The sequence below is a fragment of the Mobula birostris genome, chromosome X (assembly GCF_030028105.1).
Source record: "Mobula birostris isolate sMobBir1 chromosome X, sMobBir1.hap1, whole genome shotgun sequence".
NCBI classification, from domain to species: domain Eukaryota; kingdom Metazoa; phylum Chordata; class Chondrichthyes; order Myliobatiformes; family Myliobatidae; genus Mobula; species Mobula birostris.
Window position 1 is genome coordinate 71,203,913 of NC_092402.1, and position 18,940 is coordinate 71,222,852.

Below are 18,940 nucleotides of genomic sequence, written 5' to 3' on the forward strand. Positions count from 1 at the left end.
GAGATCGCAGAATCATCAGATCATTTAGTCAGTTCAAAAGTACATCTTTAAAATGGAAAATCCAGGCTGCAGACTGCAGCAATCACAGTTCAGAAGTATATGTACTTGAGTATATACTAGTTTTGTGCTATCTGCAAGATGCTGCCGTTGATCGCTGTCACCATCCTGCTCCGTATGTCTGATGGAGATCCCCTAGCCCTCACCTACTATCCGATGCATCCAACATAACCTTTGCCACTTCGGCCATCTACAAGGCACCCCACAACTCGGCACACCTCCCCTCCCGACAGAGGTCACTCTCTGTAACTGCCTTGCATGCTAATATCTTCCACCTCTGTATACAGGCACTCACCCGTTACTGTACCATGTGTTATACCTGCCCCTGCATCTCCCTCACCACCACCCAGGTGCCTAAACAGCCCTTCTTGGCAAGGTAGACCTTCATGCATGAATCTCCCGGTGTTATTTATTGCATCTGGTGTAGTCTCCTTTGCATCGGCGAGATTGGGGGACGCTTCATTGAGCACCTTGTCTCTGTTCACCATGCCAGCTGGGATTACCCCGTGGACAGCCATTTTAATTTTACTTCTCTTTCCCACATGGACGTGTCTGTGCATGGCCACATCCACCTCTACTGCCAGGTCAAGGCTAGACACAAATGAGAGGAACAGTGCCTCATATTCCATCTGGGCAGTCTCCAACACAGCAGCATAAACGTTGAATTCTCAAAGTTTCCAGTACCTGCTCCACTTCTGTCCCTTCCTGAGTCTTTTTTTCCTTCTCCCGCTGTCCCCACCACCTTGTTTTCCCCTCCTCCACATTCTCCATCACCCACACACACCACCCACCGGCTTCACTCAGCACTTCCCTGTTCCACCATCCTCCCGTATTAGATTGTACCTTCAGCCCTTTGTTACACCCACCCATCACCTTCCAGCTTCTGACATCATTTCCACTCACCCCCCATCTACCCATCATCACACCTTATCTGGAGCCACCCATCACCCGCCAGCTCTTACCCCACCCCTCCCCTCTAAATGGCGATCTCCCCTCTATCTTTCAGTCCAGGTGAAGGGTCCCGACTTAAAACCTCGACTGTCCATTTCCCTCCGTAGATGCTGCCTGACCCACCGAGTTCCTCCAGCATCTTGTGTGTTGCTTCATGGGGAGAGTCTGATTCCTCTAACCGAGTGGTGAGGAGGGGGTACCAAAGGCCTGAGTCGCTGACTACTCATTTCCCACCACAGATACTGCCTGACTCCCTAAGTCCCTCCTGTATCCTGTGCGTTGCTCCAGCTTCCCAGCATATCTGCCGTCTCTCTTGTGCCTTCATTAAAACAAAGTGTTTATAATTCCCTTGCTGGTGCTGAGGGGCTGGGGGTCGGTTACTGCACATCAACTGACTGCAAATCAACAGTGCCAGCACTTTGACAAAACAAAATACAAAGACCAAAGCCATAGGAGCAGAATTAGGCCATTTGGCCCATCAAGTCTGCTGCACCACTTGATGACTTCATTGGCTTTGACGCACTTTGGGGCATCCTGGGAGTATGAAATGTGCTATATAAATACAGGTCCATTCCTTTGTGTTTGGTGCAGACATTATGGACCAAAGGGCGTGTTCCTCTGCTACTTCGCTCCGTGTGTTTAGTTGTGTTTGGCAGGTTAATTGAAAATTGACAACTGGGCACAGTGTTCCAGCAGGTACTGGGGTCGTGAGTTCAAACTTCTGACTGTCCCGTTGGCAGGCACTCAAGGGAAAAATCCTGATCAAAGGGAAGAAGTTTGATGAGTCGGGGTCAACAGCCGAACGAGAGGAAGAAGCAGAAGACTGTGAAGATGAGCAAGTAAAAAATGGAGAGAAAAATAGAAAGGTAAAGAATGTTCGTGTCAGGGAAATAGCTCATTGTATAAAATCACCTGAGTCTCTCTCATTCGTCCTGTCACTTTTCTCTACTGACTCAAAGCACTTGTTCTGTGCTGGCTGCAGCCATGGTGTTCGGCATGGTCCTATGAAACACGTTACTCCCCCTTGGCTGTTTGGGTTTTCTGTATTTATGGGATCTGGACTGGGCCAACACTTTATTGCCCATACCTAATGACTGGCTGCAGTCCATCTGGTGAAGGGGCTCCCGGCGTGCTGCTGGGCAGGGGTTCCAGGGTTTAGACCCAGCGTCGATGAAGAACGTGTGTTATATGTCCTGTTACGTGGGACTTGGAGGGGAACCTGCTGGTGGTGGTGTTCTGTGGCTCCTTGCCATCTTCCTTCTTGGTGGCAGAGGCTGCCAAGTGGCTCTGTCCCTGCCCTGATTCTGAAGGTGTGGGTTACAGCAGTGGAGCACAGAGAAGTAAGAGGTTCATGTCAACAGATCCTTCAAGCCCCGTGCTGCCTCCTTCATGGATAAAGAAGGCATCAAGTTCATACCATGTCTGAGTACCTCTGCAGCCATGGGCATGAGCAGCAGTAGACGTGTATGATTCAAGATTCAAGATTCAAAAAACTTTATTGTCACTCTAACCATACATCAACTCTGCAGGACAGAATGAGACAGCGTTTCTCAGGAGCAGTGCAATTATAACATAACAAACGCAACACTAAATAATAAACATAACAATAAATAGTAAAACACAACAGCCACATGTCAGTTAAAATCAGTTATAAGTGTCCAGTGCAAGTTAAAAGTGTCCAAAGCAGAGTCAGGTGGAGCAGCTATTTAGCAGTCTGACTGCCTGTGGGAGGAAGCTGTTTAGTAGCCTTGTGGTTTTAGTTTTGATGCTCCTGTAACGTTTGCTTGATGGCAGAAGAACAAATAGTTCATGGAGAGGGTGTGAGGGGTCTTTAATGATGTACCGTGTCTTCTGGAGGCATCAACTCTGAAAGAGGTCTTGGACAGAAGGTAGGGAGACCCCAATAACCTTCTCTGCTCCCCTAACCACCCTCTGCAAGGCTTTTTTGTCGACAGCACTGCAGCTGGAGTACCAGGTTGCAATGCAAAAAGTCAGCACACTCTCAACCACGCCTCTGTAGAATGTAGTTAAGATGTTAGTGGGGAGTGATGCTTGTTTAAGCTTCCCCAGAAAGTGCAATCTCTGCTGGGCCCGTTTCACAACCCCAGTGGTGTTCCTGGACCAGGTGAGATTGTCTGAGATCTGCACCCCAAGGAACCCATGGAGTCATACATTGACAGGAACAGCAGTACATGTGTAGAATCATGCTATTGTTAATACTGAGCTGTGACCGCAGAGTAACTCAGGATGGGAACTGGATATCCAAGTGTATTCAATATTGAGGAAGGACAGGCACATAAGGAAGGAAAGTAAGATGGTGTCAGTGAAGGAGGAAGGACACTAACCCGGAAAATCAAGAGAGTGAAACCTGTAGTGGTGGAGTCAAGAACCGGGATGGAGAGCCAAGTGGGTGTTTCATGGAGGATCGTAGATTGTAATGGTGGTGCAAGGATGGAATTAAGCAGAAAATTAGGGACGCACGCAGCAACATTCAGGTACAAGCAAGCTCCCAGAGGACCAGAGAGAAGCCATTGTTTCCTTTGTTTAAAGAGGGTAATCAGGATAATCCAGACAACTATAGGCTAGCAAGCATATATCAGTGGAAGGGATGTTATTGGAGAAGATTCTTAGGGATAGGATCTACAGTTTTCACATCTGGAAAAACATTGACTTATTAGGGATAGTCAACATGGCTCTGTGAGGGGAAGTCATGTCTTACAAACACAATCGTGTTTTCTGAGGAGGCGACAAAGATGATTAATTAGTGCAGGACAATAGATGTTGTATACATGGGCTTCTGACAGGTCCCTAAGGTGAGAGGGTGAAAGTTTAAAGTAGATTTACAAAGTAAGTATTTTATAGAGAGAGTGGTGGGTGCCTGGGAGAGATGGTGGAAGCAGGTGCAATTCTAACAGTAAGACGCAAACACAAGGAATTCTGCAGATGCTGGAAATTCAAGCAACACACATCAAAGTTGCTGGTGAACACAGCAGGCCAGGCAGCATCTCTAGGAAGAGGTACAGTCGACGTTTCGGGTTGAGACGCTTTGTCAGGACTAACCGAAGTTAGTCCTGACGAAGGGTCTCGGCCCGAAACGTCTAACAGTAAGAAGCATTTTGACATCTTGTTAAATTGGTTTACTATTGTCACATGTACTGAGGTACAGTGAAAAACATATCTTGCGTACCATCCATACAGATCAATTCATCAATTCATTACAACAGTGCATTGAGGTAGTACAAGATAAAGCAATAACAAAGTTCAAGGTACATTTATGTCACCAAATGCAACCCTGAGATTCATTTTTCTGCGGGCATACTCAGCAAATCTATAGAGTAGTAACTATGACAGGATCAGTGAAAGATCACCCAGAGTGCAGACGACCAATGGTGATGTGCCTCAAGGGTGCCATGCCTGACTGGTCCGGGTTCTTCAGTCCATCATGAGATATGAAGATCAGTGAGGTGATTTAAAAGTCCATTGTTTGGAGGAAAGTTACACGCTGCAGGTGGCAGCGAAAGTAATTCGAAACAAGTATATTTAAGAGGAATTTTGGAACAATTTTCTGCAGCCCACAGAAAGTCATTGATGGTCACCGGTGCCTTATTGAATGCAGAATAAAGTGTCACAGCTACAGAGAAAGTGCAGTGCAGGCAGACAATAAGGTGCAAGACCGTGATGAGGTAGATTGTGAGGTTAAGACTCCATGTAGGGAATGGAGGGACATAGACCATGTGCAGGCAGATGGGATTGGTTTGGCTTAGCACGATGGTTGGCACAGAGATGATGGGCCAAAGGGCCTGTTCCTAAGCTGTACCGTTCTACATTCTCATCAGTGAACTAGTAACATCATCTCTTCCCCTGCAGAGACAATGTCACTCCCAATGAGCCATGGGAAGAGTGAAGAAACACAACTCTTGTGGTGATTCATGTGGTGTCTGGCATCCAAAGTTAAGGTTACACATCACAGATCAATATTTGCAATAGGATGGATAAATCAGTCATACAAATCCATGTAGAAAGATGTGATGAAATTAGGATTGATCACAGGAGGAACAAGATTCAGAATCAGGTTTAGTATCACTGGCATATGTCATGAAATTTGTTGTTTTGCAGCAACTGTACAGTGCAATAGATTAAAAAAACTATAAATTAGAATAACACATATATTAAATTAAATAAGTAGGACAAAAGAGAGAAAAGTACTGAGGTAGTATTCATGGCATGGGAAAGAAGCCTTTCCTAAAACATGAGTGTAGGTCTTCAGGCTCCTGTACCTCCTCCTCGAAGGTAGTAATGAGAAGAAAGCATGACCTGGGTGATGGGGGTCCTTAACATTGGACGCTGCCTTTTTGAGGCATCGCCTTTTAAAGATGCCCTCAATACGGGGGTGGCTTGTGCCTCTGATGGAGCTGTGGCTGAGTCTGTAACCGTGAACATCTGCGATATTCAATATTTAAGGGGAAAAGGAAAAATGAAGAGGGACGTGCAGAGATTGACGCAGTAGTGAAGAAGGATTGGTAAACTCAGGTTGTGTGGGATCTGTCAGGGTAGAGCTAAGCAACCTGAAGGGGCAGAAAACATTTGTGAAGTTTTACATAACACCAGACATTAGTGGTATTAACCAGCACTAGGACATTAGGGACACATGGAAGCTGAATCACCGGTGACTTCTACAGATGTATAATGGACAGCATTCTAACTGGCTGCATCACTGTCTGGTATTGGGGGTGGGGGGGGGGGAATGGAGTGGCTACTGCATCATCATCATCAGGTGCCTTGCCCATTCCCAGTTTGAGCTTTGACTGCCATGGCCCACACACTCCTGTTTTGGGTCAAGTGGATCAATTCATTGGTATTCATTTCCAGTTCTCTGGCTGCTGTCTCCATCATCATTTGTCTTTGTCTTCCTCTTGCTTTCTTCCCTTCAATCTTTCCCATAATTACCATGCATTCTAACTCCTCTTTCCTGATCACATGTCCAATGAAGGTACATTGCCTTTTCATGATCTCATACATTATTTCTCTTTTTGTGCTTGCTCTGTTCATGACATCCTCATTAGATATTCGTTTTGTCCATGATATTCTTTGCATCCTCCTCAAAAACCACATTTCTGCTGCTACAATTCATTTCCTCATGTTACTAGATATTGCCCAACATTCTGAGCCATATAACATGACTGGATAAACATAACATTTCAGTATTCTGAGACAGGTTGTCATGCCTAGTTTAGTATTGGTCAGTATACTCTTCATTCTTGTAAAGGTGTCTTTTGCCATCCCTATTCTTCTTTTGATGTCCATGTTGCACCAGCCATCTGATGTCACCCAGCTTCCTAAGCAGCAAAAGTTCTGTACTTGTTTTATGTCTTCCCCTTTTATTCCCAGCCTACAGATAGGATTCTCCTTCTTTTTGGATATCACCATACATTCTGTCTTTTTGCGATTGATAGATAGACCCATTTTTGCACTTTCTTCAACAATTACTTCAATTAAGTTTTGTAGTTCTTTCTCCGTACTTGCAATTAACACAGTGTCATCTGCATATCTGAAATTATTGATGTTTTCACTGCCAATTTTGATTCTCAGGATGTCTCTTATTTTTTGTAATATTATTTCACTGTACACATTAAACAAATCAGGGGAGAAAACATACCCTTGTCTAACGCCCCTCTTGATTTTCGTAAACTGATTCACTTCTCTATCTACTCTTACAGCGGCAGTTTGTTCCCAGTACAGATTTCTGATTAGGTGGAAGTCTTTCAAATCTAGATCTAGAGTTTTCTGTAATATTTCAGATAACTTATTGTGCTTCACTTTATCAAATGCTTTTGTGTAGTTGATAAAACAAACAAACAAATCTTTTTGCACTTGAATAGCTCATTCTGATAGTATCCCTAACATCAATATTGCATTTCTTGTACCTTTGTCTTTCACAAAACCACATTGTTCTTTGCCTATTTTAGCTTGTACCTTACTTCTGGCTCTTGTCATCAAGATTCTTAGAAGTATCTTGGTGATATGACTCATTAAACTTATGGTCCTATGTAATTCACATTCTATTGCTCCAGCTTTCTTAGGAAGAGTGATAAATACTGATTTTTTTCATCCTTTCTGGTATTATTCCAGAATGGCCACTGCACAGGATCGAAGTAGGCTGCAGAAAGTTGTAAAATTAGTCAGCTCCATCATGGGCACCAGCCTCCGTAGTATCCAAGACACCTTCAGGGAGCGGTGCCTCAGAAAGGCAGTGTCCATTATTAAGGACCTCCAGCACCCAGGACATGCCCTTTTCTCACTGTTACCATTAGGAAGGAGGTACAGAAGCCTGAAGGCACACACTCAGCGATTCAGGAACAGCTTCTTCCCCTCTGCCATCTGATTCCTAAATGGACATTGAACCCCTGGACACTACCTCACTACTTCTTTAATTTCTGTTTTTGCACTACTATTTTTAATATAACTATTTAATATACATATACTTAGTGTAATTCTTTTTTTTCTATATTTATCATGTATTGCATTGTACTGTTGCCACAAAGGTAACAAATTTCACAACATATGCCAGTGACCTTAAACCTGATTCTGACTTTCATCTACATATAGGTTGGGCGAACAAAATTAGTAACAATACTATGGAAAAAAATGTTCCTGGAGTCTATCCAAGATGGTTTTCTGGACCAGCCAGAGAACAGTCATGCTAGGTGCGGTATTGTGTAATGAGAAAAGATTAATCAACAATCTGGTTGTGCAAAGCCCCTGAGGAAAGAGCATCCATAATATGACAGGATTCTCCATTGGGATACAGAGTGATGTAGCAAGTTCAGAGTCTGGGGTCCTGAATGTAAATAGAATGGTCTGAGGAGAGAGACACCAGAGACTGCAGTTGCTGAATCCACAGCAACAAATAATCTGCTGGAGGAGCTCTGTGTCAAGCAGCATCTGCGGAGGAGAAAAGAATTGTCAATGTTTTGGGTTGAAACTCTGCATCAGGCCCAGAGATCTGGAGAGAGGGGGGAGGTTCAAGGGAGATATACAGGTCAAATCTATGGAATTTGTTACCACGGGCAGCAGTGGAAGCCAAGTCATTGGGTGTCTTTAAGGCAGAGATTGATAGGTATCTGAGTAGCCAGGGCATCAAAGGTTATGGTGAGAAGGCGGGGTAGTGGGACTAAATAGGAGAATGGATCAGCTCATGATAAAATGGAGCAGACTGGATGGGCCGAATGGCCTACTTCTGCTCCTTTGTCTTATGATCTTATGGTCTAAATGTTTATACACAGAGAGTGGAGGGAGCCTGGAATGCACTGCTGGAGCGATGGTGGAGGCAGATACGATAGGGGTGTTTAAATAGCTCTTAGAGGGGCACATGAAGGGACAGATATGGACGTTTTATCGGCAGGAGGTATTTAGTTGGATTAGTTTTGCACATCATGGGCAGATGGGCCTATTCCTGTGCATGATCAATAACTTCCAGCAAACCTTTGTTTTAAACCCTTCAAGTTTGGGAACCTTCTTGAAGTGTGTGTAAGATTGTATTTAAAGCTGTCTTAATTTGTTTACTTTGACAGCATTATACATTGTTTTTGAAAAGTGTGTGGATGCTCCCTGAGTTTTAAGGTGGTTTGTGAAATTTAGAACTGCTTTAAAACTCACAGAGCACCCACGCACTTCAGATCATTTCAAAAGCAAAGACAGAGAATATTTTATTGGTCTCAGGATGTTGACAAAGCTGATATAAAACACACTGGAGCAGAGCAAATGTTCCTGTCCCATTAATCAAACCAGACCTGGTTTGTGTAAGTGTATTAGCAAATTTGGCAGGACAAATAGTACGACTAGCAGCCTACTTGAACATTCCTTTGAAGATAACAGGGGTTACTGAACTGTCACAGTCCTCATGATATCTGTCCCTCACAACGTAATGGAGATGTATGAGAAAGATTTAATGAGTTGGTTTCGTACAGATCGGCATTTTATGAAATAGCTGTAGGGTGAAAAAGAGATTAAAGGACTTGTTCCTAAAGCAGTTCCCTTCACAAGGATGCAGGGAGCAGTGGCTGCTTTGGGAGCCCCACAGGAAATGTCGCTGCTGATAATGGAGCATTGAATACAATGGAGGGAGGGAGGCACCCACTGATCAAGTTAAAGGGCGAGTCAAAGCAGTACTAAATGTAAGGACATTGGTCAAGAAAACGGAAACATAGAAAACTGGAGCAGGAACAGGCTATTTGGCCCCTCAAGCCTGCTGCACCAAGCAATGTGACCATGGCTGGTCAACCAGCTCAGTGGCACCATGCCCGGCTCTGAGAGGAAGTGTGGAGTCAGACAGATACTGATAGGAGACTCAGTAGTTAGGGGGAAAGACAAGAGATTATGGGACGGTGTATTGCCCTCCAGGTAGCAGGATCAAAGCAGCTGCAGAACATTGTCAAGGGAAGGGGTGGGTGAGCAGCCAGAGATTGTGGTGCACATTGGCACTGATAACCGGTAGAGGTCCTGCACAGTGACTGTAGGGAGTTAGGAAGCACATTGCAAAGCAGGACCTCAAAGGTAATAATCTCTGGTTTACTCCCAGTGCCACAAGCTAGTTAGGGCAGGAATAGAAAGATAGAACAGATGAGTGTTTGGCTAAGGAACTCATAAAGGGGCAGGGTTTCAGGTTTTTGTATCATTGGAACTTTTTCTGGGGCAGGGTAACCTGCACAAGAGGGCAGGGTTGCACCGTAACTGGAGTGGTGCCAATATCCTGGCCAGGAGGGTTGCTGGTGCTATTCAGGAGGGTTTGAACTAGTTTTGCAAGAGGTTGATGAACCGGAGAACCCGGTCAGAAAGTGGGTGGACTGAGAGGAAGGTAGATGCCATGACCAGTAACTTTGTCAGTAAGGGCAGGTCGGAACAAGGTAATAGACATGATGGGTTGAAATGTTCTTGTATGGTCTAGCAGTTAGGATACTTTGTTTTCACCCAAGCATCCTGGTTTCAATTTGCAGGATGGGAATTGAAGCTTTAGGGGCGGCATTGTGGCATAGAAGTTAGTGCAATCACTTTACAGCACCAGCAGTCACCGGTTGGGGTTCGATTCCTGCCGCTGTCTGTAAGGAGTTTGTATGTTCTCCCTGTCGCCGCATAGGTTTCCTCCAGGTGCTCTGGGGTCCTCCCACAGTCCAAGGTGTCAGATTAAAGTTAGTGAGTAACTTAGAGCACGGATCAATTCATGGAAGTATGATGGTGTGGCCACTACAGAGACTTGGTTGAGAGAGGGACAGGAATGGATGCTTAATGTCCCAGAGTTTCGATGTTTTAGAAAAGTTAGAGAGGGAGGTAAAAGAGTGGGTGGAGGTGGAAGTTGCACTACTAATCAGGAACAATATCTCAGCAATATCACATAATCGAGAGGTCAGACGCCGAGTCCATTTGGGTGGAATTCAAAAACAAGAAAGATGCAATCACTCTGGTGGATTGTACTACAGACCCCACCTCCCAATAGTCACGTTGAGGAAGAGATATGTATGCCGACTGGACAAAGTTGCAATTAGGGTTGTTGTGGTTGCTATTAACTTCCCCAATATCAACTGGGACCCCCTCAATGCAAGAGGTTTAGGTGGTGCAGAAGCTGTTAGGTGCATTCAAGAAGGTTTCTTAAATCAGTACGTAGATAGTCCAACAAGAGGAGGAGCCATACTGGACTAGACCTGATGTAGAGAAATGAGTCTCTCCAGGTGACTGACCATTCAGTGGGAGAACAGTTAGGGACTCCTTAAGTTTTAAGGGAGCTATAGTCAAGTCAAGTCAAGTCGCTTTTTATTGTCATTTCGAACATAAATTGCTGGTACAGTACACAGTAAAAACGAAACAACATTCCTCCAGGAACCTGGTGCTACATGAAACAACACAAAACTACACTAGACTATGTGAGACAGCACAAGGCTACACTAGACTACGTAAAACATAAAAACTGCACTAGATTACAGACCTGCACAGGACTACATAAAGAGCACAAAACAGTGCAGGGAAGTACAATAATTAATAAACAAGACAATAGGCACAGTAAAGGACAAATTACAATATAATAATAAATGATGTAGATGTCAGTCTATACTCTGGGTATTGAGGAGTCTGATGGCTTGGAGGGAAGAAACTGTTACATAGTCTGGTCGTGAGAGCCCGAATACTTCAGTGCCTTTTGCCAGATGGCAGGAGGGAGAAGAGTTTGTATGAGGGGTGTGTGGGGTCCTTCACAATGCTGTTTGCTTTATGGGTGCAGCGTGTAGTGTAAATGTCTGTAATGGCGGGAAGAGAAACCCCTATAGATAAGGATAAGTATGGACTTTGCAGGAGAGTACTAAATTGGGGCAGGGGAAATTACAAGAGCATTAAGCAGGAACTAAGGAGAGTTAATTGGAAACAGCTGTTTTGGGGCAAGTCCACATCTGACCTGTGGAGGGGGTTTAAAGACCAACTGCACAGAATATAGTGCAGGTAAATTCCAGAAAGAACGATGGACAAGGATGGAAAGGTCAGGGAACATTGGATGTTGAGAGAGGTGGAGAATTTGTCAAGAAGAGAAAGGAAAATGTAAGCTTTAAGAAGCAAAAGTCAAACCAAGCCCTTCAAAATTATAAAGAAGCTGAACAAGAACTCAGGAATGCAATTAGGAAAGCCCCGAGGGGCCATGAAAAATCTGTGCCAAGTAGGATTAAAGGGAATACCAAAGAATGCATTTGTATTTAGCAAGGAGAAGGACGTAGAGGACAGCAAAATCAGCAGAAAACATGCTAATCTGCTCGGATAATTTGAGATAAAGAATGATTAATGTTAGGTCTCAAGACCGTTAAGATGGATAAGACGCTGATGGGAAATACACCAGGTTATTGAGAGAAACAAAGATGAGATTGCAGACCCCTTGACCAAGATCTTTGTATCCTCTCAATTCAGTGAACAGCCCCTATAGCAATGAGCAAATGGAGTGACCCCTGAGAAGCTTCAGCAAAATGTTCAGTTATTCTTCAGAGCTGATGAACAACTGAATATATTACATCCTCCTTTAGAGTCCAACTGTAAACTGTTCAATCAAATCGGTTAAGTCACTCGTTCTAATTAATACCATGTGTCTGGGTTCTGCTGGGTACCAGGAGTCACTTGGGTGTGAGGGATTGACTGGGTGTTGGGTGTGAGGGATTGACTGGGTGTTGGGCATGGGTTGGGAGTGAGGGATTGACTGGGTGTTGGGCGTGGGTTGGGAGTGAGGGATTGACTGGGTGTTGGGTGTGGGTTGGGTGTAAGGGATTGACTGGGTGTTGGGTGTGGGTTGGGTGTAAGGGATTGACTGGGTGTTGGGTGTGGGTTGGGTGTGAGGGATTGACTGGGTGTTGGGTGTGGGTTGGGGGTGAGGGATTGACTGGGTGTTGGGTGTGTGTTGGGTGTGAGGGATTGACTGGCTGTTGGGTGTGACACATTGACTGGGTGTTGGGCGTGGGTTGGGTGTGAGGGATTGACTGGGTGTTGGGTGTGGGTTGGGTGTGAGGGATTGACTGGGTGTTGGGTGTAGGTTGGGGGTGAGGGATTGACTGGGTGTTGGGTGTGGGTTGGGTGTGAGGGATTGACTGGGTGTTGGGTGTGGGTTGGGAGTGAGGGATTGACTGGGTGTTGGGCGTGGGTTGGGAGTGAGAGATTGACTGGGTGTTGGGCATGGGTTGGGTGTGAGGGATTGACTGGGTGTTGGGCGTGGGTTGGGTGTGAGGGATTGACTGGGTGTTGGGTGTGTGTTAGGTGTGAGGGATTGACTGGGTGTTGGGTGTGGGATGGGTGTGAGGGATTGACTGGGTGTTGGGTGTGGGATGGGGGTGAGGGATTGACTGGGTGTTGGGTGTGGGTTGGGAGTGAGGGATTGACTGGGTGTTGGGTGTTGGGTGTGGGTTGAGTGTGAGGGATTGACTGGGTGTTGGGTGTGGGTTGGGTTGAGGGATTGACTGGGTGTTGGGCGTGGGTTGGGTGTGAGGGATTGACTGGGTGTTGGGTGTGGGTTGGGGATGAGGGATTGACTGGGTGTTGGGCGTGGGTTGGGTTGAGGGATTGACTGGGTGCTGGGCGTGGGTTGGGGGTGAGGGATTGACTGGGTGTTGGGTGTGGGTTGGGTGTGAGGGATTGACTGGGTGTTGGGTGTGTGTTGGGTGTGAGGGATTGACTGGGTGTTGGGTGTGGGATAGGTGTGAGGGATTGACTGGGTGTTGGGTGTGGGATGGGGGTGAGGGATTGACTGGGTGTTGGGTGTGGGTTGGGTGTGAGGGATTGACTGGCTGTTGGGTGTGACACATTGACTGGGTGTTGGGCGTGGGTTGGGTGTGAGGGATTGACTGGGTGTTGGCTGTGGGTTGGGTGTGAGGGATTGACTGGGTGTTGGGTGTGGGTTGGGGGTGAGGGATTGACTGGGTGTTGGGTGTGGGTTGGGTGTGAGGGATTGACTGGGTGTTGGGTGTGAGGGATTGACTGGGTGTTGGGTGTGGGATGGGTGTGAGGGATTGACTGGGTGTTGGGTGTGGGATGGGGGTGAGGGATTGACTGGGTGTTGGGGGTGAGGGATTGACTGGGTGTTGGGTATGGGTTGGGTGTGAGGGATTGACTGGCTGTTGGGTGTGACACATTGACTGGGTGTTGGGCATGGGTTGGGTGTGAGGGATTGACTGGGTGTTGGCTGTGGGTTGGGTGTGAGGGATTGACTGGGTGTTGGACGTTGGTTGGGTGTGACACATTGACTGGGTGTTGGGCGTGGGTTGGGTGTGTGGGATTGACTGGGTGTTGGGCGTGGGTTGGGTGTGAGGGATTGACTGGGTGTTGGGCGTGGGTTGGGTGTGAGAGATTGACTGGGTGTTGGGTGTGGGTTGGGTGTGAGGGATTGACTGGGTGTTGGGCGTGGGTTGGGGGTGAGGGATTGACTGGGTGTTGGGCGTGGGTTGGGTGTGAGGGATTGACTGGGTGTTGGGTGTGGGTTGGGGGTGAGGGATTGACTGGGTGTTGGATGTGGGTTGGGTGTGAGGGATTGACTGGGTGTTGGGCGTGAGGGATTGACTGGGTGTTGGGTGTGGGATGGGGGTGAGGGATTGACTGGGTGTTGGGTGTGGGTTGGGTGTGAGGGATTGACTGGGTGTTGGGTGTGGGTTGGGTGTGAGGGATTGACTGGCTGTTGGGTGTGACACATTGACTGGGTGTTGGGCGTGGGTTGGGTGTGAGGGATTGACTGGGTGTTGGGTGTGGGTTGGGTGTGAGGGATTGACTGGGTGTTGGGTGTAGGTTGGGGGTGAGGGATTGACTGGGTGTTGGGTGTGGGTTGGGTGTGAGGGATTGACTGGGTGTTGGGTGTGGGTTGGGAGTGAGGGATTGACTGGGTGTTGGGCGTGGGTTGGGAGTGAGAGATTGACTGGGTGTTGGGCATGGGTTGGGTGTGAGGGATTGACTGGGTGTTGGGCGTGGGTTGGGTGTGAGGGATTGACTGGGTGTTGGGTGTGTGTTAGGTGTGAGAGATTGACTGGGTGTTGGGTGTGGGATGGGTGTGAGGGATTGACTGGGTGTTGGGTGTGGGATGGGGGTGAGGGATTGACTGGGTGTTGGGTGTGGGTTGGGAGTGAGGGATTGACTGGGTGTTGGGTGTTGGGTGTGGGTTGAGTGTGAGGGATTGACTGGGTGTTGGGTGTGGGTTGGGGTGAGGGATTGACTGGGTGTTGGGCGTGGGTTGGGTGTGAGGGATTGACTGGGTGTTGGGTGTGGGTTGGGGATGAGGGATTGACTGGGTGTTGGGCGTGGGTTGGGTTGAGGGATTGACTGGGTGCTGGGCGTGGGTTGGGGGTGAGGGATTGACTGGGTGTTGGGTGTGGGTTGGGTGTGAGGGATTGACTGGGTGTTGGGTGTGTGTTGGGTGTGAGGGATTGACTGGGTGTTGGGTGTGGGATAGGTGTGAGGGATTGACTGGGTGTTGGGTGTGGGATGGGGGTGAGGGATTGACTGGGTGTTGGGTGTGGGTTGGGTGTGAGGGATTGACTGGCTGTTGGGTGTGACACATTGACTGGGTGTTGGGCGTGGGTTGGGTGTGAGGGATTGACTGGGTGTTGGCTGTGGGTTGGGTGTGAGGGATTGACTGGGTGTTGGGTGTGGGTTGGGGGTGAGGGATTGACTGGGTGTTGGGTGTGGGTTGGGTGTGAGGGATTGACTGGGTGTTGGGTGTGAGGGATTGACTGGGTGTTGGGTGTGGGATGGGTGTGAGGGATTGACTGGGTGTTGGGTGTGGGATGGGGGTGAGGGATTGACTGGGTGTTGGGGGTGAGGGATTGACTGGGTGTTGGGTATGGGTTGGGTGTGAGGGATTGACTGGCTGTTGGGTGTGACACATTGACTGGGTGTTGGGCATGGGTTGGGTGTGAGGGATTGACTGGGTGTTGGCTGTGGGTTGGGTGTGAGGGATTGACTGGGTGTTGGACGTTGGTTGGGTGTGACACATTGACTGGGTGTTGGGCGTGGGTTGGGTGTGTGGGATTGACTGGGTGTTGGGCGTGGGTTGGGTGTGAGGGATTGACTGGGTGTTGGGCGTGGGTTGGGTGTGAGAGATTGACTGGGTGTTGGGTGTGGGTTGGGTGTGAGGGATTGACTGGGTGTTGGGTGTGGGTTGGGGGTGAGGGATTGACTGGGTGTTGGGCGTGGGTTGGGTGTGAGGGATTGACTGGGTGTTGGGTGTGGGTTGGGGGTGAGGGATTGACTGGGTGTTGGATGTGGGTTGGGTGTGAGGGATTGACTGGGTGTTGGGTGTGAGGGATTGACTGGGTGTTGGGTGTGGGATGGGTGTGAGGGATTGACTGAGTGTTGGGTGTGGGATGGGGGTGAGGGATTGACTGGGTGTTGGGTGTGAGGGATTGACTGGGTGTTGGGCGTGGGTTGGGTGTGAGGGATTGACTGGGTGTTGGGCGTGGGTTGGGTGTGAGGGATTGACTGGGTGTTGGGTGTGGGTTGGGTGTGAGGGATTGACTGGGTGTTGGGTGTGGGTTGGGGGTGAGGGATTGACTGGGTGTTGGGTGTGGGATGGGTGTGAGGGATTGACTGGGTGTTGGGTGTGGGTTGGGTGTGGGATTGACTGGGTGTTGGGTGTGGGTTGGGGGTGAGGGATTGACTGGGTGTTGGGTGTGGGTTGGGTGTGAGGGATTGACTGGGTGTTGGGTGTGGGATGGGTGTGAGGGATTGACTGGGTGTTGGGTGTGAGGGATTGACTGGGTGTTGGGTGTGGGTTGGGTGTGAGGGATTGACTGGCTGTTGGGTATGACACATTGACTGGGTGTTGGGTGTGGGTTGGGTGTGAGGGATTGGGTGTTGGCTGTGGGTTGGGTGTGAGGGATTGACTGGGTGTTGGACGTTGGTTGGGTGTGACACATTGACTGGGTGTTTGGTGGGTGGTGGGTGTTGGGTGTGAGGGATTGACTGGGTGTTTGGTGCCTTTTGGCTCTGAGAGATTGGCTGGATGCCTCGGATCTTTTGGGTGTCCAGGATTTACTGGGTATTTTAGGTCTGTTTAATCCAGCTCTCATTGCTGTGTGCTTGCAGGGGGCAGTGGGGGAGATGTCAGAGGAGCTGTCGGATCTGGTGGTTTACTGCAAGGCTGTACATTTCCATGGCTTCCAGCATGCATGGAGTAAGATGTGTGTCTGTGAGCTCTCGTCATTCTCTGAGAACAAAGCAAAGAAGCTCATCAATGAATCAGGTAAAGCCACTGCTGCGTTGAAAGAAGCACCAGTCATGTCAATGTGCCTGGGATCATCCTGTGCAAATGTGTGACAGCTTGTGGCCCAGATCCCTCTGGCTGCTCTGGGCTCATTGTTGGGAATGTGCCCTTTCTTTTGCATGGTCCAAGGGCCAGTGTAGCCACTTCATGTCGAGTCATTGATGTGATGTGCTGAAGGAAGCAGGATCTGTGGAAAGGAAGGTTCTAGAATTGCCAAGAAATAAATATTTGCTCATATACCCTGTCTGTACTCAGAACTGTGGTGCGGGATCCTTGACTTCTGTCTGAAGTAAGGAAAGTGTTGATTAATAGAAAAGGGACTTGGAGCTATAGACCAACCCTCAGCACTGATCTCACACTGTCATCAGTAATAAGTTCACAACTGGTTTCAGAGGGAGCTGCCAGTTGGATATGTGCTAAGACTAGTCAAGGATTCAAAGTACATTCATTATCAGAAAATGTATAAATTATACACCATTTTGTCTGCTTACAGTCAGCCGCAAAGCAAGAAACCCAAAAGAACCCAATTTTAAAAAATGAAGACCAAAATGAAGAGAAAGAAACAAATCATATAAACAATAGGAGCGAGCACACAACAGCATTCCGAACCAAATTGAGTCCTTAGATCCAAATCCATGGAGCATCCCGGAGTAGGCCCATAACCTTGGTATTCAGTTCATTTTGTTAGCAGGACAAATCATGGCAAAGTTTGCAGACACAGCAGCTGGGGCAGCCCCACAGCTTCAGTGGTGCCGAGAGAGGATCCCCAAGTTTGTCTGGGAAGGAGTTTAAATTGTCTCAACAGCAGATCGTACCTTTCATTAGGACCCGGGCTCGGCCATGAGTCCTAACTGTGAATTGCCTTTTTAGACTATTTTTATAAGTTCCCATCCCTTGTTTTGTGTACGACTGCTGATGCAGCAAATGCTGTTTACTGTTCAGTTTGGAACAAGAGCTTGAGGATTTTAGCAAGTTTTTTGCAGGGTCCTAAACTGCAGGTTGGTCACAAAAGGGATCCAAACAGAGCAGTGAATTGGGCATAAAAGCTCTGCAGGAACAGCCATTTATGTGCTGGGAATACTCTTTCCACTGCTTTCACAGTCCCTCACTTCTTATTGTAAATATTAACAGTTAGTACTAAACATAGAGAGAATAATGAAAAGCTCTGCAAATGCTAGAAAGATAGTGCCGAGGTTGGTAACAAGAGAAGTTTTGGCTGATCAGAGATGACTGTGCAGGGTTTCTGAGTTTAGGACCTTGGCTTCGAGTTTCCAGTAGTGGAGTAGTTCTGGAGCAGATCTTGAAGAATGTTGTCTTGGTTACATTCATTGCCCACCTCTAGTTACCTGATCTGGAAAAGGCTCTGGGCCTGTTGCAGCCCCAGCATTCTTCCTCGCCATTCCCAGCCCCCTCTAGGGAGAACACCTCAGCAGCGATCCATTCACGATTTTCCGCAGATGCTGAGGATGCCTCTTCAGAAACTGTGTGCAGTCACGTAGCCCTGTGTGTCTTTGCAACGTGATTGTTTTTTTCTTAAGTTTAATATTATTTACATCACATCTCAAAGAGGTGCAGGTTGGTGGATTATCGGCTGCTGTAAGTTGTCCCCAGTGTGAAGGTGAGGGGTTGAATCCATTAGAACTGATGCCCCACTCTCTCTAGAACCTTCCCCCGATCCCACCATTATGATTGGCTGACACAACCTTCCTAAGTTGAATAACATGGCTTCCTATCTTTAGCTGAGACCAAAACATTCTACCAGCAGGGCAAATTGCCTTTGCAGAAAACCACTAAACCGAAATACTTACAGCATAGCAATAGAAATCTTAACCAGGGCGTTACACACAATATATTATATAATACAACTACTATATACAGACATCCACAGCTTAATAAATTTTAAATTGTCCCATTCAGGCCTAAAGATTTAATTGCTGTAGAGGTTTCTTACTCTTGTGGGATAACGTATTTCCTGACAAGGGAAGTCACTCTGATTGGAAAGATGCATTTAGTTCACTGGGATATTCTCTTAATAATTCTTCTATTGTTCCCTTCATGACCTGATCTCTCCTCTTGGTTTCCTCATCCACTACATCATCTGATGAATCCTCTGTTTTCGTATCTCCATTGACTATTTTCATTTTGGCCTTTCATCCATCCAGCTGGGCTTTG

General features: G+C 47.4%; 1 protein-coding gene across 4 annotated transcripts in view; it reads left to right on the plus strand.

The window, feature by feature from the left end:
- The window catches only part of LOC140191667 (1-phosphatidylinositol 4,5-bisphosphate phosphodiesterase delta-3-like), a 117,561-nt gene that overhangs the window by 80,368 nt on the left and 18,253 nt on the right, over nucleotides 1–18,940 (plus strand). For all 4 annotated transcript variants that reach the window (XM_072249285.1, XM_072249287.1, XM_072249288.1 and 1 more), the window contains 2 exons: nucleotides 1,749–1,874; nucleotides 16,591–16,747. In XM_072249285.1, coding sequence (XP_072105386.1) covers nucleotides 1,749–1,874; nucleotides 16,591–16,747 — 283 coding nt within the window. The remainder of the gene's footprint in view (nucleotides 1–1,748; nucleotides 1,875–16,590; nucleotides 16,748–18,940) is intronic.